Source organism: Physella acuta, unplaced genomic scaffold, assembly GCF_028476545.2.
Source record: "Physella acuta isolate Inbredline_101_S28 unplaced genomic scaffold, ASM2847654v3 ptg000179l, whole genome shotgun sequence".
NCBI lineage: Eukaryota > Metazoa > Mollusca > Gastropoda > Physidae > Physella > Physella acuta.
The window spans coordinates 486,482-503,486 of NW_026731698.1; the positions used below are offsets into that span (position 1 = coordinate 486,482).

Genomic DNA, 17,005 nt, shown 5'->3' on the forward strand with positions numbered 1-17,005 from the left:
AAAATATAGCCTAGAAAAAATAGATAGGCGACTAGCATTCTGGGATACGGCATCAACAAACATGGCGCTTCACGTACCACGAGCCCCGGGCTTTGCCCAAATGATGAAAGAAGGAGCGAAGGTAAAATGCTCAAAAATGTTGAAATATAATATTTTGTTTATTTTTACACCAACTGTGTTAAAAATAGAAAGTCTGATCTACCTAATGCTTTTAATAGCGACACTGCAACATGCCGGTATCCATGCATCGCTTCGCTGGAGACAGCAAGTATTGGTTCTCTCGAGAACATTCCTTAGCCAGTTGAATGGGCAAAGTAGACGACCTCTAGATTTCTAGATCCAAGCTCTATGATTAGTATAAGAACTCGTCTATTTATACAGCTAGTCCCAATCGTTCTCTATTTTTTTTCAAATTTATCCAGATCTAATCTAGACTAGAATATTCTAGAACTAGACTCAACCAAGTAGATTTTCTCATTAGGCCTTTTTTTAAATTAAAATTTTCTGTCACTTATCATACAACATTCAACATACTCATACAGTACTCGGTAAAACTCCATTTCAGCGTATTTTATTCTCCGTTGCTTGTTTACCTCCAGTTGAGCGTATTTTATTATAACAACCGAAACACACCAAAACATTAGGAAAACACGATTTATTTTTTGTATTGTATTTCTGTTTTCACAAATGAATAAAATGAATGTTTAAAAAACACGACTTATTTATTTGTATTGTATTTTTGTTTTAACAAATGAATAAAAAACAACAAAGAGACTGACTGAAGTGCTTTGTTTGTTGGTTACAAAAATAGAGATGCACACTTTGTACAATTAAGTGTTCCAATTTCAACTAAACTGAATAAAAGTATTAAAAGGCACAATGATGCTGCCGAAAGTGGGCCGAGGGGGGGGGGGGGGTGGAATTTGGTGAGGGATGGCTTGGAGTGTTAGAGAAAGTGTGACAACTCACGTTGTCATTTTTAAAAAAATAATGTTAGAGGTCGTCCATAAATGACGTCACACACGTAGGGGGAGGGGGGGGGGGTAATTTTGTGACGGTGTGTGATGAGGGGGGGGGGGGGGGGGGGTCAGATGGTGCTACGTCATTTGGGGGGGGGGTCTTGCTTTTTGTGACGACACGCTTTTTTACGATTTTTACCTCCCCCCTCCCCTCCGTTACACGTCGTCACAAAAAGTCAGACCCCCCCCCCCTAAAATGACGTCACACCTCAGCCTACAACCCCCCCCCCCTCAAAATTTCTGTTGAATTTTTCTTAAAACATCGATAATTTTTCCAAAATCTTGTCAGCACTCTGTCAACATAGAGTATTTTGATTAATTCATATTACAATTTATTAAAACCGTTTTCTAAAACGCGAAATAACGGCTAAAACTTGTTTTTCTAACATTGCTTTTTTATAATGCAAAAAGGGACGTCACACCATCTGAAACCCCACCCCCTCCCCCTCATCACACATCGTCACAAAATTGCTGACCCCCCTCTCCCTTACGAGTGTGACGTCATTTATGGACGACCCCACATCAATTTTTTTTAAAGTCAGAAATTTACTCATACAAAAAAGGGAAGGATGGTAGATTTACTATGAATTTAAATAACATACAACTCTATAGTAAAAATTTTTTTCAGTTTTAGCAAAACTGTCAAATTAAAAAACACAGAGTTGGTACATTTATTGCATAAATACAAAAATATAAAACAGAATGATTAACAGTGTATCAGTTTCACCATGAGACAAATGCCTTTTTTTAAAAAAATATACAAATAAACAAGTCGTGTTTTTTTAAATATTCATTTTTATTTATTTGCTAAAACAAAAATACAATACAAAAAATAAATCGTGTTTTCCTAATGTTTTGGTGTGTTTCGGTTGTTATAATAAAATACGCTCAACTGGAGGTAAACAAGCAACGGAGAATAAAATACGCTGAAATGGAGTTTTACCCAGTACTCAGTACACCATTACAAACCATATAACTTACGACAGGGGTCTCCAAACTTTTCAGTCCGAGGGCCGGATTAACTATCAAATTACAGTTCGGGAGCCAGTTTCTCTCAGGCATGTCTTTGATTTTTCTGGGCAAAGTCCCTCAGCCATCACCAACAAACGATTTTTCCTTGGACAAAAAGATCTCCGCGGGCCGGATGAGAGGACTTCGCAGGCCGCATCCGGCCAGCGGGCCGTAGTTTGGAGACCCCTGACTTACGAGTTAATTTGAGACCAAATTTAATGGTATAGCTTACTCAGGGGCCAAGAAAACCAAAACTACCCCCTGATTACTGCTTAGCTTAAGATACAAAACTCTTTGAAACTCTTTTCGCCATCAAAAAAGGTCAGAAAGCTACGTTTAGCGTTGGTTTGTTTTCTCTATTCTTAGCTTGATGTCATGTCATTTATGATAACATTGGCTTTTTTACTTTGATAGTCGGGTAGGCCACAAAGTATTTAGTATTTACAAGGTTAACAACCGGCCACAACACGAATGATGTTCAGTGCAGTTGGCCTACATAAAGTGAAGAAAAAAACCATCAATATACTCAATAAAATTACCTAGGCACTATACTTTAATCTGCAAAAAACAAAGATTAGTTGTTCCTATCTGACAACTAGCGTAACAATGACGTAATGCTACTAAAAATGTCGCATAGGGGGGGATTTTGGAAAAAGGAAAAAAACATTAATATAATTAATCATGTTAATTATTCATAAGTATCCATGTCCTTAGCGTCCCGTATTAGAATAATTATGAGATTTCATGTGATTAACAGTTTTTTCATTTGTCGTAGATAGTACCCTCAAAATAAACATAAAAAACCGAAGTGTGACATATCAGGGTTAGATGTAATTTACGGTTTTGATAAAGGTACACGGTACAGTCTACTACTAGCTAATCTAGGATTTATACATCTCAATTTTTATTCCATGCTTATGTTTTTCATCCACTTCTAGTAGAGCATATTTTCATTTTGTTTTAAACACCACCAAAAGACACATAGGCCTAAACACTAGGAAAACACTGGATAAGATTCTACTTTTAAAAAAATGAAATTGTGTTTTAATTAGGAGAGGTAAAAAACTTAGAATAACTTCAAAATTGTAAAATAAATAAGAAATAGGCCCAGCACTACAGTTTTAATTAGGCTAATTTTTTGGCCCATTACCAATGGCAATGAAAATTTTAACTAACACATACTTTCAAGAGTATTAATAGAAACAGCTAGGCCTAAAATGTGCACATTTGTTATTATAAATTTTGGATTTTTTTTTTGAAAAATTTATCATTAACTAAGACTTAAAAACTCGTAACATATGAAGAAATGTTTCCTATAGTTTTTGTTGTGCTTATTTAAAAAAAAAAAACGCTCATCTGGAGGTGAACATGATGCTGCAAAAAATATGCTAAAATGGAGTTTTACTCTTTATCTAGGTCAGATTAAAAAGACTAATCTATTTTTTTTTTAAATTATCTGATTCATTTTTATTCTCACTGTCTGGACAACTTGTCAAGATTCTATATCTATATTTGTTTTAGATCTTTTAATTACAGGCCTTGCACTAAGCAATAGAATTATGAAAAAGCTTGATTGAACTTTTAACAGGGTTTGTTTTCTAAGTAGGCCTACTAAATTTTAAGGAATTCCCAATATCCATTTTGATTCAGTATCTCACAGATCTAAATTATTCTAATTAAAATCAAAAGCTGCTTTGACTAAGTAGTTTTTATATGAGTATTGTATTTTTTAACAAAATGTTGAAGGTAATTTTCAACACAAGAATTTCTCATCAGAATATCAATTTTGGTGAGTAGCCTAGCGCAATAAGGGAAAGACTAACTAAATTTTGCTAAATGCTGGTTTGAAGAGCTGTTTCTCTTAGTAGACCTATTGACCAGAGTCACAAAAAACACTCCACTTTATATAATCACTATGAAAACTGACATTGTGCTAACTTATTTTTAAGTGTGCTTATCCTTTGTATTTTTTTTCTAAGATTATTTAAAAACTTAATTGATGCCCTATTTACAGCATTTTAGTGGCCTTGAAGAAGCAGTGTACAGGAATATTGATGCTTGCAAGGAGTTGGCAAAAACAACTATTTCTGCATTTGGTCCTCATGGTATATATTTTTAATATTCAATGTGTTTAATGAAGTGTTTTAAGACCTTACATTCTTACTCACTCAGTTTGAAAATCATATTGTTAAGATAATTTTGCAATTTTATTTAGGCCAAAACAAAATTGTTATCAACCACCTTGAAAAATTGTTCATCACAAATGATGCTGCGACAATTTTACGGGAGCTTGAAGTTGAGCATCCAGCTGCCAAAATCCTTGTTATGGCATCTCAGCAGCAAGAACAGGAATGTGGAGATGGGACTAACTTTGTACTCGGATTTGCTGGAGCTCTGTTGGAAAATGCAGAGGAACTGTTAAAAATGGTAAAGTTGCTGTTACCTTGAACATTTTCTTTTTGTATGCTTTTCATCAAGCAATTACCTTGAAACTTTTGTCATTCTCTGTTGACTAGGGTCTTTCAGTAGCAGAAGTAACAGAGGGCTATGAAATGGCTTTAAAGAAAGCCTTAGATATCCTCCCAGGTAAAGAATATTTTTTACCATACTTTAATAATTACAATTATTAAATCAACAATTAGACACCATTGATCTAATTCAATATTAACTTCTTATGCAGTAAAATAGTTTAAAAATTGTTTGGATTTTATGCAATACCCTATAATTATTATTTTTTATTACAGGGCTTTCTTTGGGCAATATAAAGAATTTACGTAACAAAGAGGAAGCTTTACCTGCAGTCCGCTCTGCTATTATGAGTAAACAATATGGGAATGAAGATTTCCTAGCTGGAATTATTACTGATGCTTGCAGTAATTAGATTTTATTAATTTTTTAAAACATTTACTTATTTACTTTGGCTGTCGTTAGTTATTTTTGAGTGCATTTGGTGTTCCATTATTTAGTATCCTTGAAAGGATTTTTACATAAGTAATAATTTAACGGTTACATCTGAAAAATTGTTTTTCAGTTTCAATTCTTCCAGAGAAAATAAGCTTCAACGTTGATAATATTCGAGTGTGCAAAATTTTGGTATGTAATTCTTCACATCAGGTTTTCTACTAGCTTTAGCCATTTTGCAATTTCTAATTATTGTTACTTCAATCCAAAGGGCGCAGGTATTTTGCAAAGCACTGTTGTTCAAGGTATGGTCTTCAAACGTCTGGTTGAAGGGGATGTTACTAAAGTTGATAAGGCCAAAGTTGTTGTGTTTTCTTGTCCACTTGACTCCATGCAGACTGAGACAAAGGTAGTGAAATACATTTTTAATGGTTTTTTTTTTTTTTACATTTCTGTCTTTTAACTAGGTTGTCAATGCTTCAACCTTTTAAAGTTTTTAGCTTGCACATGTATAGGTTTAAATATGGTCATTATATAATTAATACTGTTTTGCTTCATCCTATATAGGGCACAGTGTTAATAAAAAATGCTGATGAGCTTCTTAGTTTTAGCAAAGGAGAAGAAAACTTAATGGAGGAGGTTAGATTTTTTTTTATATATATAAACACATATCCATTTATTTTTTGGAATATTTCTAATGTAATTTCTTTATTAAACAGCAAATAAAAGAAATTGCTGACTCTGGAGTAAATGTTATTGTTACTGGTGGCAAAGTTGGGGATCTTGCCCTACACTATGCAAACAAGTATAAACTTATGGTCGTCAGATTATTATCAAAGTGGGATGTGCGACGCCTCTGCAAATCTATCGGAGCTACAGCATTACCAAAGATTGTAATTATTTGTATTATATCTGTTAAGAGTAATTGTTTAATTTACTTTTTTTTTTTGCCTAAGATTTTATAATTAATTTAAACTATTAAATATATATACCAATTTTTTTTCTTTCTTCAAGACTGCGCCAACTACAGAAGAATGTGGATATTGTGATAGTGTGCTTGTAGATGAAGTTGGTGATACACCTGTCATAACTTTTAAGCAAGGTAGAAAACAAATATTAAACCTTATATTTATATTATTTATATCCAATATAGTTGTGCTTAAATTTTAGATTTGCACCTACAAAATTATCTCCACTTGGTTGGATTTTTTAGTCAGTTCAGCACTTCTTATAATAATAAAAATTGCGTGTTAAATTGTTCAAATTTCATTCTGATACTAACAAAATGCAGATCAAAAAGAATCACCAATCGCCACAGTAGTAATTCGTGGTTCCACCGAAAACATCATGGATGACATTGAGCGAGCTGTAGATGATGGTGTTAACACATTTAAAGCCTTAACTAAGGTAGCTCAATTTTAAAGGTTGTTTTTTTTTTTAAATTTTATTTTTTATTCCAAAAAATGTGTACAATATAACAGCCTTTTTATTTTTATCAACAGGATAGTAGAATAGTTTCAGGCGCAGGATCTGTAGAAATTGAGCTAGCTCGTCAAATATCTACATTTGGAGAAGTGGGTGTTTAATATTTTACTCTATAAACAAATTTTAGCTTTAGTTGTAATGTATCCTGCTTTTAGAAGTATATTTGATCTTCTGTGTTGTTTGAAATATATTTTTCAAATTATGCATTTTAAATTTTTTTTAGAGCCTCTCAGGACTTGAACAGTATTCTGTAAAGAAGTTTGCTGAATCTTTGGAAGTTGTCCCCAAAGCTTTGGCAAAAAATGCTGGATTTAAGGTAAGAATTTTTTATTTTATTTTTTGTACCACTAGGCATCAAATCTTAAATTATTATGAACTTTTCTGTATTTGTTTTAATCATAGGAAACTGAGGTGCTAAGTAAACTGTATGCTGCTCATCATGAGGAGAGAGTTAATGCTGGAATAGATATTGAGGTAATGTCTGGGTTTTTTTTTAAAGATAATTAAAATATTATTTTGAGGATATTTTTATTCAGTGTGTTTAATGTATCAAAATTGTACCCATAGGCAGAGGTAGCATCCGTATTAGATGCAGCGGAAGCGAAAATCTACGATCTGTTAATTACCAAGTTCTGGGGACTCAAGTTTGCCACATCAGCAGCATGTACTGTTCTTAGAGTTGATCAAGTGAGTTGTCTTCAAATTAACACCAAGCAGCGTATTTAATTTTTAATAAATATGAAATTGAAAGACAATTTGAAAAAAAAAATAGTAATAGTATATAACCCATTCCACACAGATTGTACTTTAGGTCCTGTTGCATCACACACACACCTATACCTTCAATGTGAAAACAAATATTTATTCAACTGGAGATTTTTAATAACTGCCTTCTTCTAGTAACAAATTTAAAAATCTCAAGTTTATTTTTACCTGAAGTCGCTGGTCCTTTTCAATTAACAGTGAAAATTCAAATGTAGCAAAAAGTATCAGATTTATTTGATAAAGATTAAATGTTTTAATCAGGATTTTTGTGTAAAAACAGGAATTATAAAAATGTTAGTCATTCATTTTTGTAGTTTCTGAAAAGCCAGTCTATGTCTTTCATATTTTTTTTCATCCTTGGTGAGCATAGGGTCTCTGCCATTTTATGAGCAGAAAGTAGTAGAATCAATGAGTGTCTGTGTTAAGGTTATAATGGCTTTGAATTTATGTATACTTAAAAGTGTTACGATTTATTTTCAGATCATTATGGCTAAAAGGGCTGGAGGACCTAAAGCTAAGCAGAACAAAGACTGGGATGAAGATTAATCTACTGTGTGTTTTTATTTACTTTATTTTTTAGAGACCTGGGCCAGTTATGTTATTTTGAAATGAAAGCTATCTATTAAAATAAACTATCCATTATATACTACATATATAGAGGTTGGTGTTCTTAGACAAATGTTTTCTAAATTTTTAAAATTCAATTTCTTCAAGGGTTATTATCAATTTAAAGATGGGGTGTAGATAAATTTGGGGTTGATACTATCTATATAAACAATTTTGTAACACTTCATGCATCTGGTTGAAACTCTTCATTTTCAACTAAACATAACTGGCTTAAGTCGTGCAGTTGACTGGTTTGTGTTTGATTTGTGACTTGTCTGTTCATGGTTTGAGTAATTGATTATCAACTTTCTGCACTTCAAATTGGATAATAATACTCTTTAAAGTTACTAAAAGCAACTAGAATTCATTTTTAAATTTGGAATTTTGTTCAAAATTTTTTTTTTAATTAAATTTGAGGTTACCAACTAGTCTTTTTGGAAATTGTGTTTGATTGGTTGGCATCAGGCTCATAATTTTCTTTTACTGCCATTTATGTTTACTTCACCACTGTGTGTATGCAGCAATGAAAGTATACAAATACTGCTTGGGGCTGTAACTGATGACATTCATTTATAAAGTTTTGTATTATTAAATTATTTCTAAGAAAACTAGTTTGTTTCATTTTTTTTGGCCTGTGGGTCTCAAATGTGTCTTCTTCTTCATTCTTAATTTTTAGTGTTGGAAGGGATCGAGCCTTATCTGCCAGAGAGTTTGAACTCGAGACCTTTTTTTCAAATTTATCAACCATGATCTTTTTGCTGACTCTACCACGCCTCCATCACAATGAGGTTATGTGTCAACTGGTTATGCGCCATTGAGGCCATTGACTCCGATTTCAGCCTGCTTTTCTTTTTGGATTAGCTTCCATAGCCTTTGTCCAACCAAGAACAAACTACAAGGCAGCAGTTGTTTTAACTTTGGAGTTGTCTCTCCTAGAAGAGTGGCTGTTCCCAGCTAACGAGCCTCATCTGCCCGAGGGTTCGAACTCGAGACTTTTCAGTTTAGCAACCATGAGCTTTACCGACTCTACCATGCCAACCCCTCAAATGTGTCTGGTTGCACAAATTATTTTGATGCTTCTAGAAATATTTTTAAAAATTCACTGACTTAAAAAGCCATCAGGAATCTCGTAAAAGACCGTATCTACAAGTGGTCATGAAAGTTGACAATGGTTTTTTTTTTTAAGAAAGCTCGTTTTCACATGGTGGTCGTGACTAGCCTTACTGCCGATCAAAAGAAAGGGAGGACGACACAATAAATAATGGAACGATGTTTTGGACATAGAGATTGACAGGTTTTATTACAGGGTGTGACTCCATAAATAGGAAATTTCTCCTTACCATCAGATTTATAAAATATTTATTAAACACAGCAAATCATGTTAACGTGAAAATGTAATGGTTTTTTCAAAACTATAAATATAAGCAAAACTGGATAATAAAGTTTTGGAAAGGCTGCCCTATTTCTCTATTCATACAATACAAAATGACTACGATTACGTTATTGATTTCCAGAACAAAAATATGAAGTGAGTTTTAAAGATCCATTTACGGATTTAAATAAAAAGTGACCCATGATTAATTGAAAACATACAAGCGTGGCAAAACAGTGCGCTCAACTCCGGTTATATAATTGTTACCCACGGTTACTAAACTTTATAAAAACGGAAATTCCCTTTGGATAATTACATCTTCCACGAAGCCAACTGCTTTTGCTTCAATATTGTGGGCTTCGTTCGGCGTCAAAACGGCCCCGACATAAGAGCCACATCAAAAGGGCCGGCGACAAATGAACCTCGTCATATGAGCTCCCGACAAAGCGGCTCCCGTCATTACGGCTCCCATCATTTTGGCTTCCGACAAATGGGTCCCTTTCAATTCGGTTTCTGTCGAAACGGTCCCATAGAATATGATAACTGCTCATAGGACCCCTTCGTCAATTCTCTTTAGAGTTAGCTTAGCCAACACCCCTAAATAATACAACGAATGCAGCTCTTGTTTGGCAGGCCTTATTTTTATATTATTTTATCTATTATAAGAAATAGTAGTATGTTATAAATTTAAGGGTCATCTAGCTATGACTATCATCAATTAAGTCGGTTGTGAGATGTTCCAACTCTGTGGGGGGGGGGGGGGGGGGGGAAGAGGTCCAATCAAAACAAAACGTCGTTTATCCTATAATTACTATAAACATGAAGGCATACATTTTAACTTACGTGCTCGCGTCTAAGCAACATATCTTCAAGCTGGTAAATAAAACCTAATCAAAAATTGTTAATTAGTGGAATTTAGCTGTGAAGAGCTCCATTTGTTTATGATTGCTGTTGGTTCATGAAAAAGTTTTTCATTCAGACATTTAAAAGAGGTTATACTTTAACCCTTTACTGTCCGTTGTCTCAGTTTTATTTTTATCCTCATAACTCTTTTTTTTTTTTTGTGCTTAGTACAGTTAATTAGTTAAAATCCACATGCATTTGAAAAGTAAAACAAAATGTAGTTTACAAAGAAAAAATTTGATGCATGTTATTATTATGGTTTACTTTTAATTACAAAAATTACAATGCAGAAAAAAAAAACAGCATCAAACTTAATAGTGTAAAAAAGGGTGTACACAGAGCAGGCATTTTTTAGACGATTTTAGATTCAATTTTTTTTTTATTTCGTCGGCGGATGGGGCGTCAATAATGCCTGAAAGAAACACTTCTGCTCCCTGTGTTCTATAGGCCTACACACAGGAAAACAAAGCTTTTTAACATGCCAGATCATTTGGACTACAGCCATGATCAACTATAGATATTTTAAACATTTGGCCACAAGTTCGGGGGAAGAGTAGCTGCATATGCAACTAATACAACGTAGCATTTGTCAAAGCACATTTTCATCTGTGGGGAAATAGTGGGTATAGGAGGTCTTGAACAGTGTTTCTTCCAGGCATTGTTCTCCGAGGGGGGGGGGGGGGCTCTGCCTGGATGAAACACTAGTCTTGAAGGGCATACACATAGGTGCATCTAGTGTAAGTACACTCCAAAATAGAAAATGTCTTAAGATCTGTTACAGCTATTGGCTATAGTCTGCTTTGGTTGCTTTCAAATTTTTGAATATCATAAAACATAAGTTTTACACTAGTCTAAAAAACATGATGGTATTGGTATATATATATATATATATATATATATATATATATATATATATATATATGTATATATATATATATATATATGTATATATATATATATATATATATATGTATATATATATATATATATATATATATATATATATATATATATATATATATATATATATATATATATATATATATATATATAATATATACATATATAGACTATATACACAAATATACAGTGGCACATCGAGATAGTTTTATTCATTCCATAACATTGCTTGTATCTCATCTCAAAGCCATTTTTCCCCATTAAAATTAATTGAAATGCCATTAATCTGTTCCAGCCCACCACCACCCACACCCCATTGTTTTTGATACATGTTTTTTAAATATTAAAAGTGTATTTATACATAACAAATATTGTTTTATAACATTAGAATGGATAATGCAAAAATATAGACTGATTTTATAAAGTGCATTTAGCTTAAAAATCAGCTGACTTGAGCTTACAGAATAGGCTGGTAGAGGTGTTTCCCAGTGGAGGGTGGAGATAAGCGGAGTAGCTTCACTTTGTTCACTGTTAATGTTAACCTCTTTCTGCCACTTTAATTTACTTTATCCCTAAACTTAACAGAATCTAAACTTCAGCAAACATAGTTGAACCTAAATGTTACTAAATAATGTTTTGTTACTTCCGCTTAATTTTCATCACTGCTTTTCTATTCACTAATGTTGGGTTTATTTCACCACACTTTCCCTAATAAACCTGTCCAAGGAGATTTTTTTCTTCCCTATTAGGATTTTAGCTCGATACACAGGTCATATCTAAAAAAAATCCCATGTGTCTAGGCACTTGTATGTAGAGGTGTAGCAACCCATTCCGGTGCTCCATTTATAAACTTATTCACATTTGCAATGACAAAAAAAATATTATTTTTTGCCATAAAGTTAAAGGGAGATGGGCACACCATTACCAAGAGCTGTAACTACATGGACAACTTTTATTTTGGGGTCAATTGAGAGGTTTGCTTCTAACCCATCTTACAGGCCCTGCCAATACATTTTTATGCAATATATAAAAAGATCAGACAACCTTCATTGCGAGTTATATTGGTGAAAACACAAAAGTAGTATGTTTTTTATCTACTATTAGGTTCTAGGACTGGAATTTGTTTAGTTCAGCAAGTTATACTAGAAAATGTGAAATGCTCACAACTTAAGAGAGAGGACCTTTTCAATTATGTTATAGAAAAAAGAATTCAAAATTAACTATTATAGTTCTAGCAATGTTTTAATTATTTTCTAATCAGTAATTCGACTATGAAAATGATCAAATTACAAGTAAAAATGATGTATATACAAAATTAGTTACTTTGATGACTGTTTAAAGGATATAATAAGCTTGGGTGAAGATTTACAAAGTCAATAATAACACTTGAAGGTTTATTTACAACTTTCTTCTTGCGGCAAAGTCTCAGAGTCTGAATAGTGTGTCATTTCTGTTTCAGCTTTCCTTTCTTGTACAACAATTTTGTCATCAACTTTAATTTTTTTTGATAACATAGTGTCTGAGTCTGAAAGTGGAACTCCTTTGTAGATCCATACTTGTTGATCTGGTGGAATTTTCAGCTGAAATTTAGAAAAATTAATAAAATATTTTTCTTCTTACTGCCATAAAAAGCCATTATATCTTTATTGCACCACTTTTTATACCATAAGTTATAAGGAAAAAATTTAACCCTATCTGATTTTTGGCGGTCCATGGGGCAGATGAAGTAGAGTTTACCTCTTTCTGTGATCTCCGCATTTAAATGGATGGTGTAGTCTGCATTATGCCAAGTAACCTTTACTTTCCCTAAAGTAAGTCAGGTACCCATCAGAGTGAAGTAGACTAGGGGAAATCCAAAAGACTTGAGCTTAGGATCCAAACTCAAGGCATTCGCTTTACCATCCAACAACGCTGCCCCATTATTAGTTATGAGATTATTTTTCTTTGTTTTCATTTTTTAATGCCACAGAAGAAAAAGAATATTCAGACTACCTGTTGTTACTTAGCTCAATGATCATGTGATCTTTTGACAAGGCGTGTCTTTGGCTCAAAAAGAAAAAGATGATGATCAACCACTAATAACAGTATATTTCCTATTGTTATTATTATGAGCTTACCCTTGGATGCATATCTTTTTTCAATATTTCAACTTTTGCTGACAGTGGAAATTCAACTTTAAAAATAGAACTTGTGCCATGTTTGCCATGTTGATATATGACCTCGACTGGAATAAAACCAGAAATCTCTCTTGCCTCGTCACCATGCATACTTCAAACAGGTCAATACACTGTCTCTTTTAACACACCGTAGCTTGCTATTTGATAAATCTAAAAAATATTGAAAAAATATTGAGCTAGAAAGATCTACATCAAAAAGGAAAACTGTTCTGTGATTCTAATTTTTTGCTCCTTTTACCTGCAGTCATTGTTTTGCAATCAAACCATTTTTGAAATTATCTCCTAGTACCTAATCTAGTGTAGAAAGGATCTAGACTATCAGATTCAGAGGGAGTCATCATAGACATAGAAAGAAAACGTGTGCTAGAGCTAGATCTAGAAGTATAGTAGATCTATATTACTATATTTATTAGTATTCTAAATCTATATGATAACTAGATCTAGATCTACTATCTAGATTATGTAATATGTACTATGTAGTAGTATACATTATACTATTTATACAACAGTGTTTCTTCCAAACTTTTTTCTCCAGGGGGGGGGCACTTGAAATTTTCGGGGGGGGGGGGGGGGGGGCGGTACTGGTAGACTTTCTTCTGGGGGGGGGGGGGGGCGGACACTGTTAAAAGTTAAAAGTATATATTTTCTATATAAATTATATAAATTTCATTTCGTTGGGGGGGGGGGGGGGTAAAAAAATTTCGGGCGAAGAGATGCCTGGAAGAAACTCTGGTATACAATATTCAATATTACTATTATTACTATTAATTATTAATACTATTCTTTCTACTATTCTTTTAGTATTCTAGATTCTATAGGTTAGTTTTTGAATTTTTTGTTAATACTGATTAACATTCATTAATATAGAATCTAGTTCTAGAAAATTAAACTTAAAGATTTGATGTTGATCTAGATGATTCTAGATCTAGATCTAATCTATACCTCACTGTAAATGTAACACTCACTCACTATCAGCATCACTCCACTCCACTAAATTGTGACTAAATATAGATCTAGACTGGGTATTTGAAATGTAATTCTATTTATAAACCCATGAATACCAGCAATGATTACTTAAAAGGCCAAATAAAAATAATATTTTAAAAATCCGCACATAGTTGTAAGGAACAGTATAGCTCTAGTATTCATAGAGTTGGTCTAAAATTCGTAATGTCAGCTCAGAGTTTCTTCCAGGGGGAAGGGGACTGAGTTCCCCCCCCCCACACACACAATACGTCTACTAGTACTCCCCTCCGAACGAAATAGAATTTATATAGGAAATATATACTTTTACAAGTGTCCGCACCAGAGGCGTAGCGACCCTTCCCGGCGCCCGGGAACAAACTTTTCGATTTGCACCCCCCCCCCTCAAGATTTCGATTTGCACCCCCCCCCCCCTTAAACTTTCGATTTGCACCCCTCAATCTTTCGATTTGCATCCCCCTCAACCTTTCAATTTATTTTTCCAACCCATTTTGGCGCCCCCTAAGGTCGGCGCCCGGGAACATATGTCCCCCCCCCCGGAGAAAAAAGCCTGGAAGAAACGCTCGTCAGCAGTTATCTTAAAAAGTAATAACGTAATTTTACGAGCCGACCCGCAGCGTATCATATGCCGCTATTTAGTTGTTTTATTTTCTACTTTTCGTTAATTCATAATTTGTGAATTCGACAGTACCAACGCTGCCACTGAAAATATTTGCTTTGAAACACTATCAGTAGGTCGTTAAGGACGATACCCCCCAACCCCTACCCTACCCCCCCCCCCCCCCCTGAAAGCAGCCTCCTCTTAGTTACCTCCCCTAAGTTAAAAATCGTTTCAAACTAAATTATCTGCCCCTAATAGCCGTCACCTAACCCGGCTCTACGATTGTAAACATTTAGCGTCAACCACAGCTCACCAGACCATGTGGGGTGGGGGTGGTAGGGATAGGCCTAGAGAGGAAGAGAGGGGGCTGCTATGCGCGCTTACAGCTTGTTGTTTTCTATGGTCTCCATGAAGAGAATTATATATATTCGAGTTTTTCGATAGGGTTTTACTCAATGGCGTTATAGGCGGGACGGGGGTTTCAGTCCGCATTGGGTGACTCCATTTAAGGGGTGACACCGATGAAAAACAGTGAAATTTAACTATTGAAACAACGTTTTATCGCGTTAAATAATATAATTAGGGGAGAGGGTGACACACAAAAAATGTTGGAGGTGGTGGGGTGACTTCTTCAGTTATTTCTCCAGGTGATATACGACCTAGTTTTCCGCACCGCCTATTCATTTAGTTACTATTTTCTTGAAAAGCAGTTTCTACAATATTTAACTTGAGAAAACTTGGATGCCAATATGGCAAGTACTTGAACGGAAATTTCTGTTTCTATTTTTAAACATTGGAGAAACCATGCGTGGTCAATTTCATAAAAATCAAAACTGAACTCCCATAGGCATAGCGTTAAGATTTTTATTAATGTGTCGTTCATAAAAAAACAACAAAAAAAAAACGTTACTCTCCTGGAGTAGGGGGTTCAGTTATTTTAGGATGTTTGACAAGGAAGGGGGAGGAGATGAAAAAACTCCACTCAATCAATTTTTCATAGTATAGATACTTTTTAACTAAATGTTTTGAAAATTAATAATTGAACCTTATATTCAAATATTGGTCATGATTAGCTAAAGGTTTTAGTGCTAAAACTAAAAGCTATTGATAATTGTTTTCTTCACATATATCAACCTTAATAAAAGTTGATAGCAAACGAATGAGTAAAATTGCAAAGGGAAACAACTCGATTAATATTTTAGGCTTTAGCTTATCAGCTCGGCTATATCCCTTTAAAGTACTTTCAAGAATAAAAAAAAAAGATTTCAAAACATGCCATTACTTTAAGAAGCCATCAATGTATGACGTCCACAAAAAATTGGAATTTTAGACCATCCCCAGACATAAATATCTACACAATTTTCTAGTATTTGAAAATATTATGTTTATTGCACTAACAGCAGCTTGCTTTGTTCTTAATACATTTTATTTAACAATATAAAATACATGTCTAGATCCCACATCTCTTTCCAATACTAGATCTATTAATTAAAAAAAATTATTTTCTACTAGTGCCAGTTGTTTCAAGGACTCCATTTATTTACTTAAACAGCTTTGGGATCCTGGGGCCTCGGAGGCTCATGGACTTTGTCCACCTTAGTTACTTGGTTGTCAAGCCACTTCTTGCAATGTTATCGAGAAATATAATATTATGAAAATCAGATTACTTTTTTTTTATTTAAAAAGATATTTTCATAAAATTGGTGTGAAAGACCTTACAATGAAAAGTTCTATCAGAAGAGATCACTATACTATGGTTGTCTACAATCAATAGTTAATTGAAGTTTTGACTACCTAGTTATAGTCCCGTTGTCCTCTGTAACGCAACTTATGTTTACTGTTGCAGTGAGTTTTTTTCTAAATTGGAGATGTAATGCAGGGCTCCACGCTGAAAATCAACTCTATTCTGCTACATATTACTAGTACTTCTTTTTGAGTCTGTGTGTTAGTATTTTGTAAGGGTTGGATGTTAAAGGTCATTTTGTTTGGACTGGATGGTGGTGGTCAATTTGTTAGTGCTGGATGGTGGTGGTCATTTTGTTAGTGCTGGATGGTGGATGGTCATTTTGTCTGGATAAAACACTCACCTATGATGTCCCCTTTTTGTATTAAATATTATAATCGATAAATTAATAGTTAATAAAAAATGTAATCTAATTAGATTGAAAATTATTTAGTCTTGCGTTGTCAACAGAAAGGCATTTATGTATAAATCATTACATTAGAAGTTCGTCAAAATGGATAAAAAAGCTGACTAGGTTAACTTGTGTGGAAGCATTGC

At 33.8% G+C, this 17,005-nt stretch overlaps 2 protein-coding genes across 2 annotated transcripts; one reads left to right on the forward strand and one right to left on the reverse strand.

Moving 5' to 3' along the window:
• Positions 1-4: 4 nt before the first annotated feature.
• LOC131936515 (T-complex protein 1 subunit theta) lies at positions 5-8,395 on the forward strand. The gene is made up of 16 exons (XM_059293536.1): positions 5-121; positions 4,045-4,135; positions 4,246-4,457; positions 4,547-4,616; positions 4,775-4,903; positions 5,062-5,123; positions 5,203-5,340; positions 5,499-5,570; positions 5,651-5,824; positions 5,946-6,033; positions 6,223-6,338; positions 6,434-6,505; positions 6,640-6,732; positions 6,819-6,890; positions 6,984-7,103; positions 7,662-8,395. The coding sequence occupies exons 1-16, from the start codon at positions 62-64 to the stop codon at positions 7,725-7,727; spliced, it is 1,635 nt and encodes a 544-aa protein (XP_059149519.1). The 5' UTR covers positions 5-61; the 3' UTR covers positions 7,728-8,395.
• A 2,743-nt stretch (positions 8,396-11,138) lies between these two features.
• On the reverse strand, positions 11,139-13,289 carry LOC131936505 (uncharacterized). The gene is made up of 2 exons (XM_059293517.1): positions 13,080-13,289; positions 11,139-12,542 (listed from the first exon to the last, which is right to left on the reverse strand). Exons 1-2 carry the CDS (start codon positions 13,227-13,229, stop codon positions 12,357-12,359), a joined length of 336 nt encoding a protein of 111 aa, XP_059149500.1. The 5' UTR covers positions 13,230-13,289; the 3' UTR covers positions 11,139-12,356.
• Between the last annotated feature and the right edge of the window lie 3,716 nt (positions 13,290-17,005).

Bases quoted from the DNA above. Each gene is read 5' to 3' on its own strand.
- LOC131936515 (XM_059293536.1), top strand. From the start codon at position 62: ATGGCGCTTCACGTACCACGAGCCCCGGGCTTTGCCCAAATGATGAAA. The intron at 5,571-5,650 runs GTTAGATTTTTT...TTTATTAAACAG, and splicing joins AAGAAAACTTAATGGAGGAG to CAAATAAAAGAAATTGCTGA. The intron at 6,034-6,222 runs GTAGAAAACAAA...AACAAAATGCAG, and splicing joins TGTCATAACTTTTAAGCAAG to ATCAAAAAGAATCACCAATC.
- LOC131936505 (XM_059293517.1), bottom strand. From the start codon at position 13,229: ATGCATGGTGACGAGGCAAGAGAGATTTCTGGTTTTATTCCAGTCGAG. The intron at 12,543-13,079 runs GTAAGCTCATAA...TCTAAATTTCAG, and splicing joins AAAAAGATATGCATCCAAGG to CTGAAAATTCCACCAGATCA.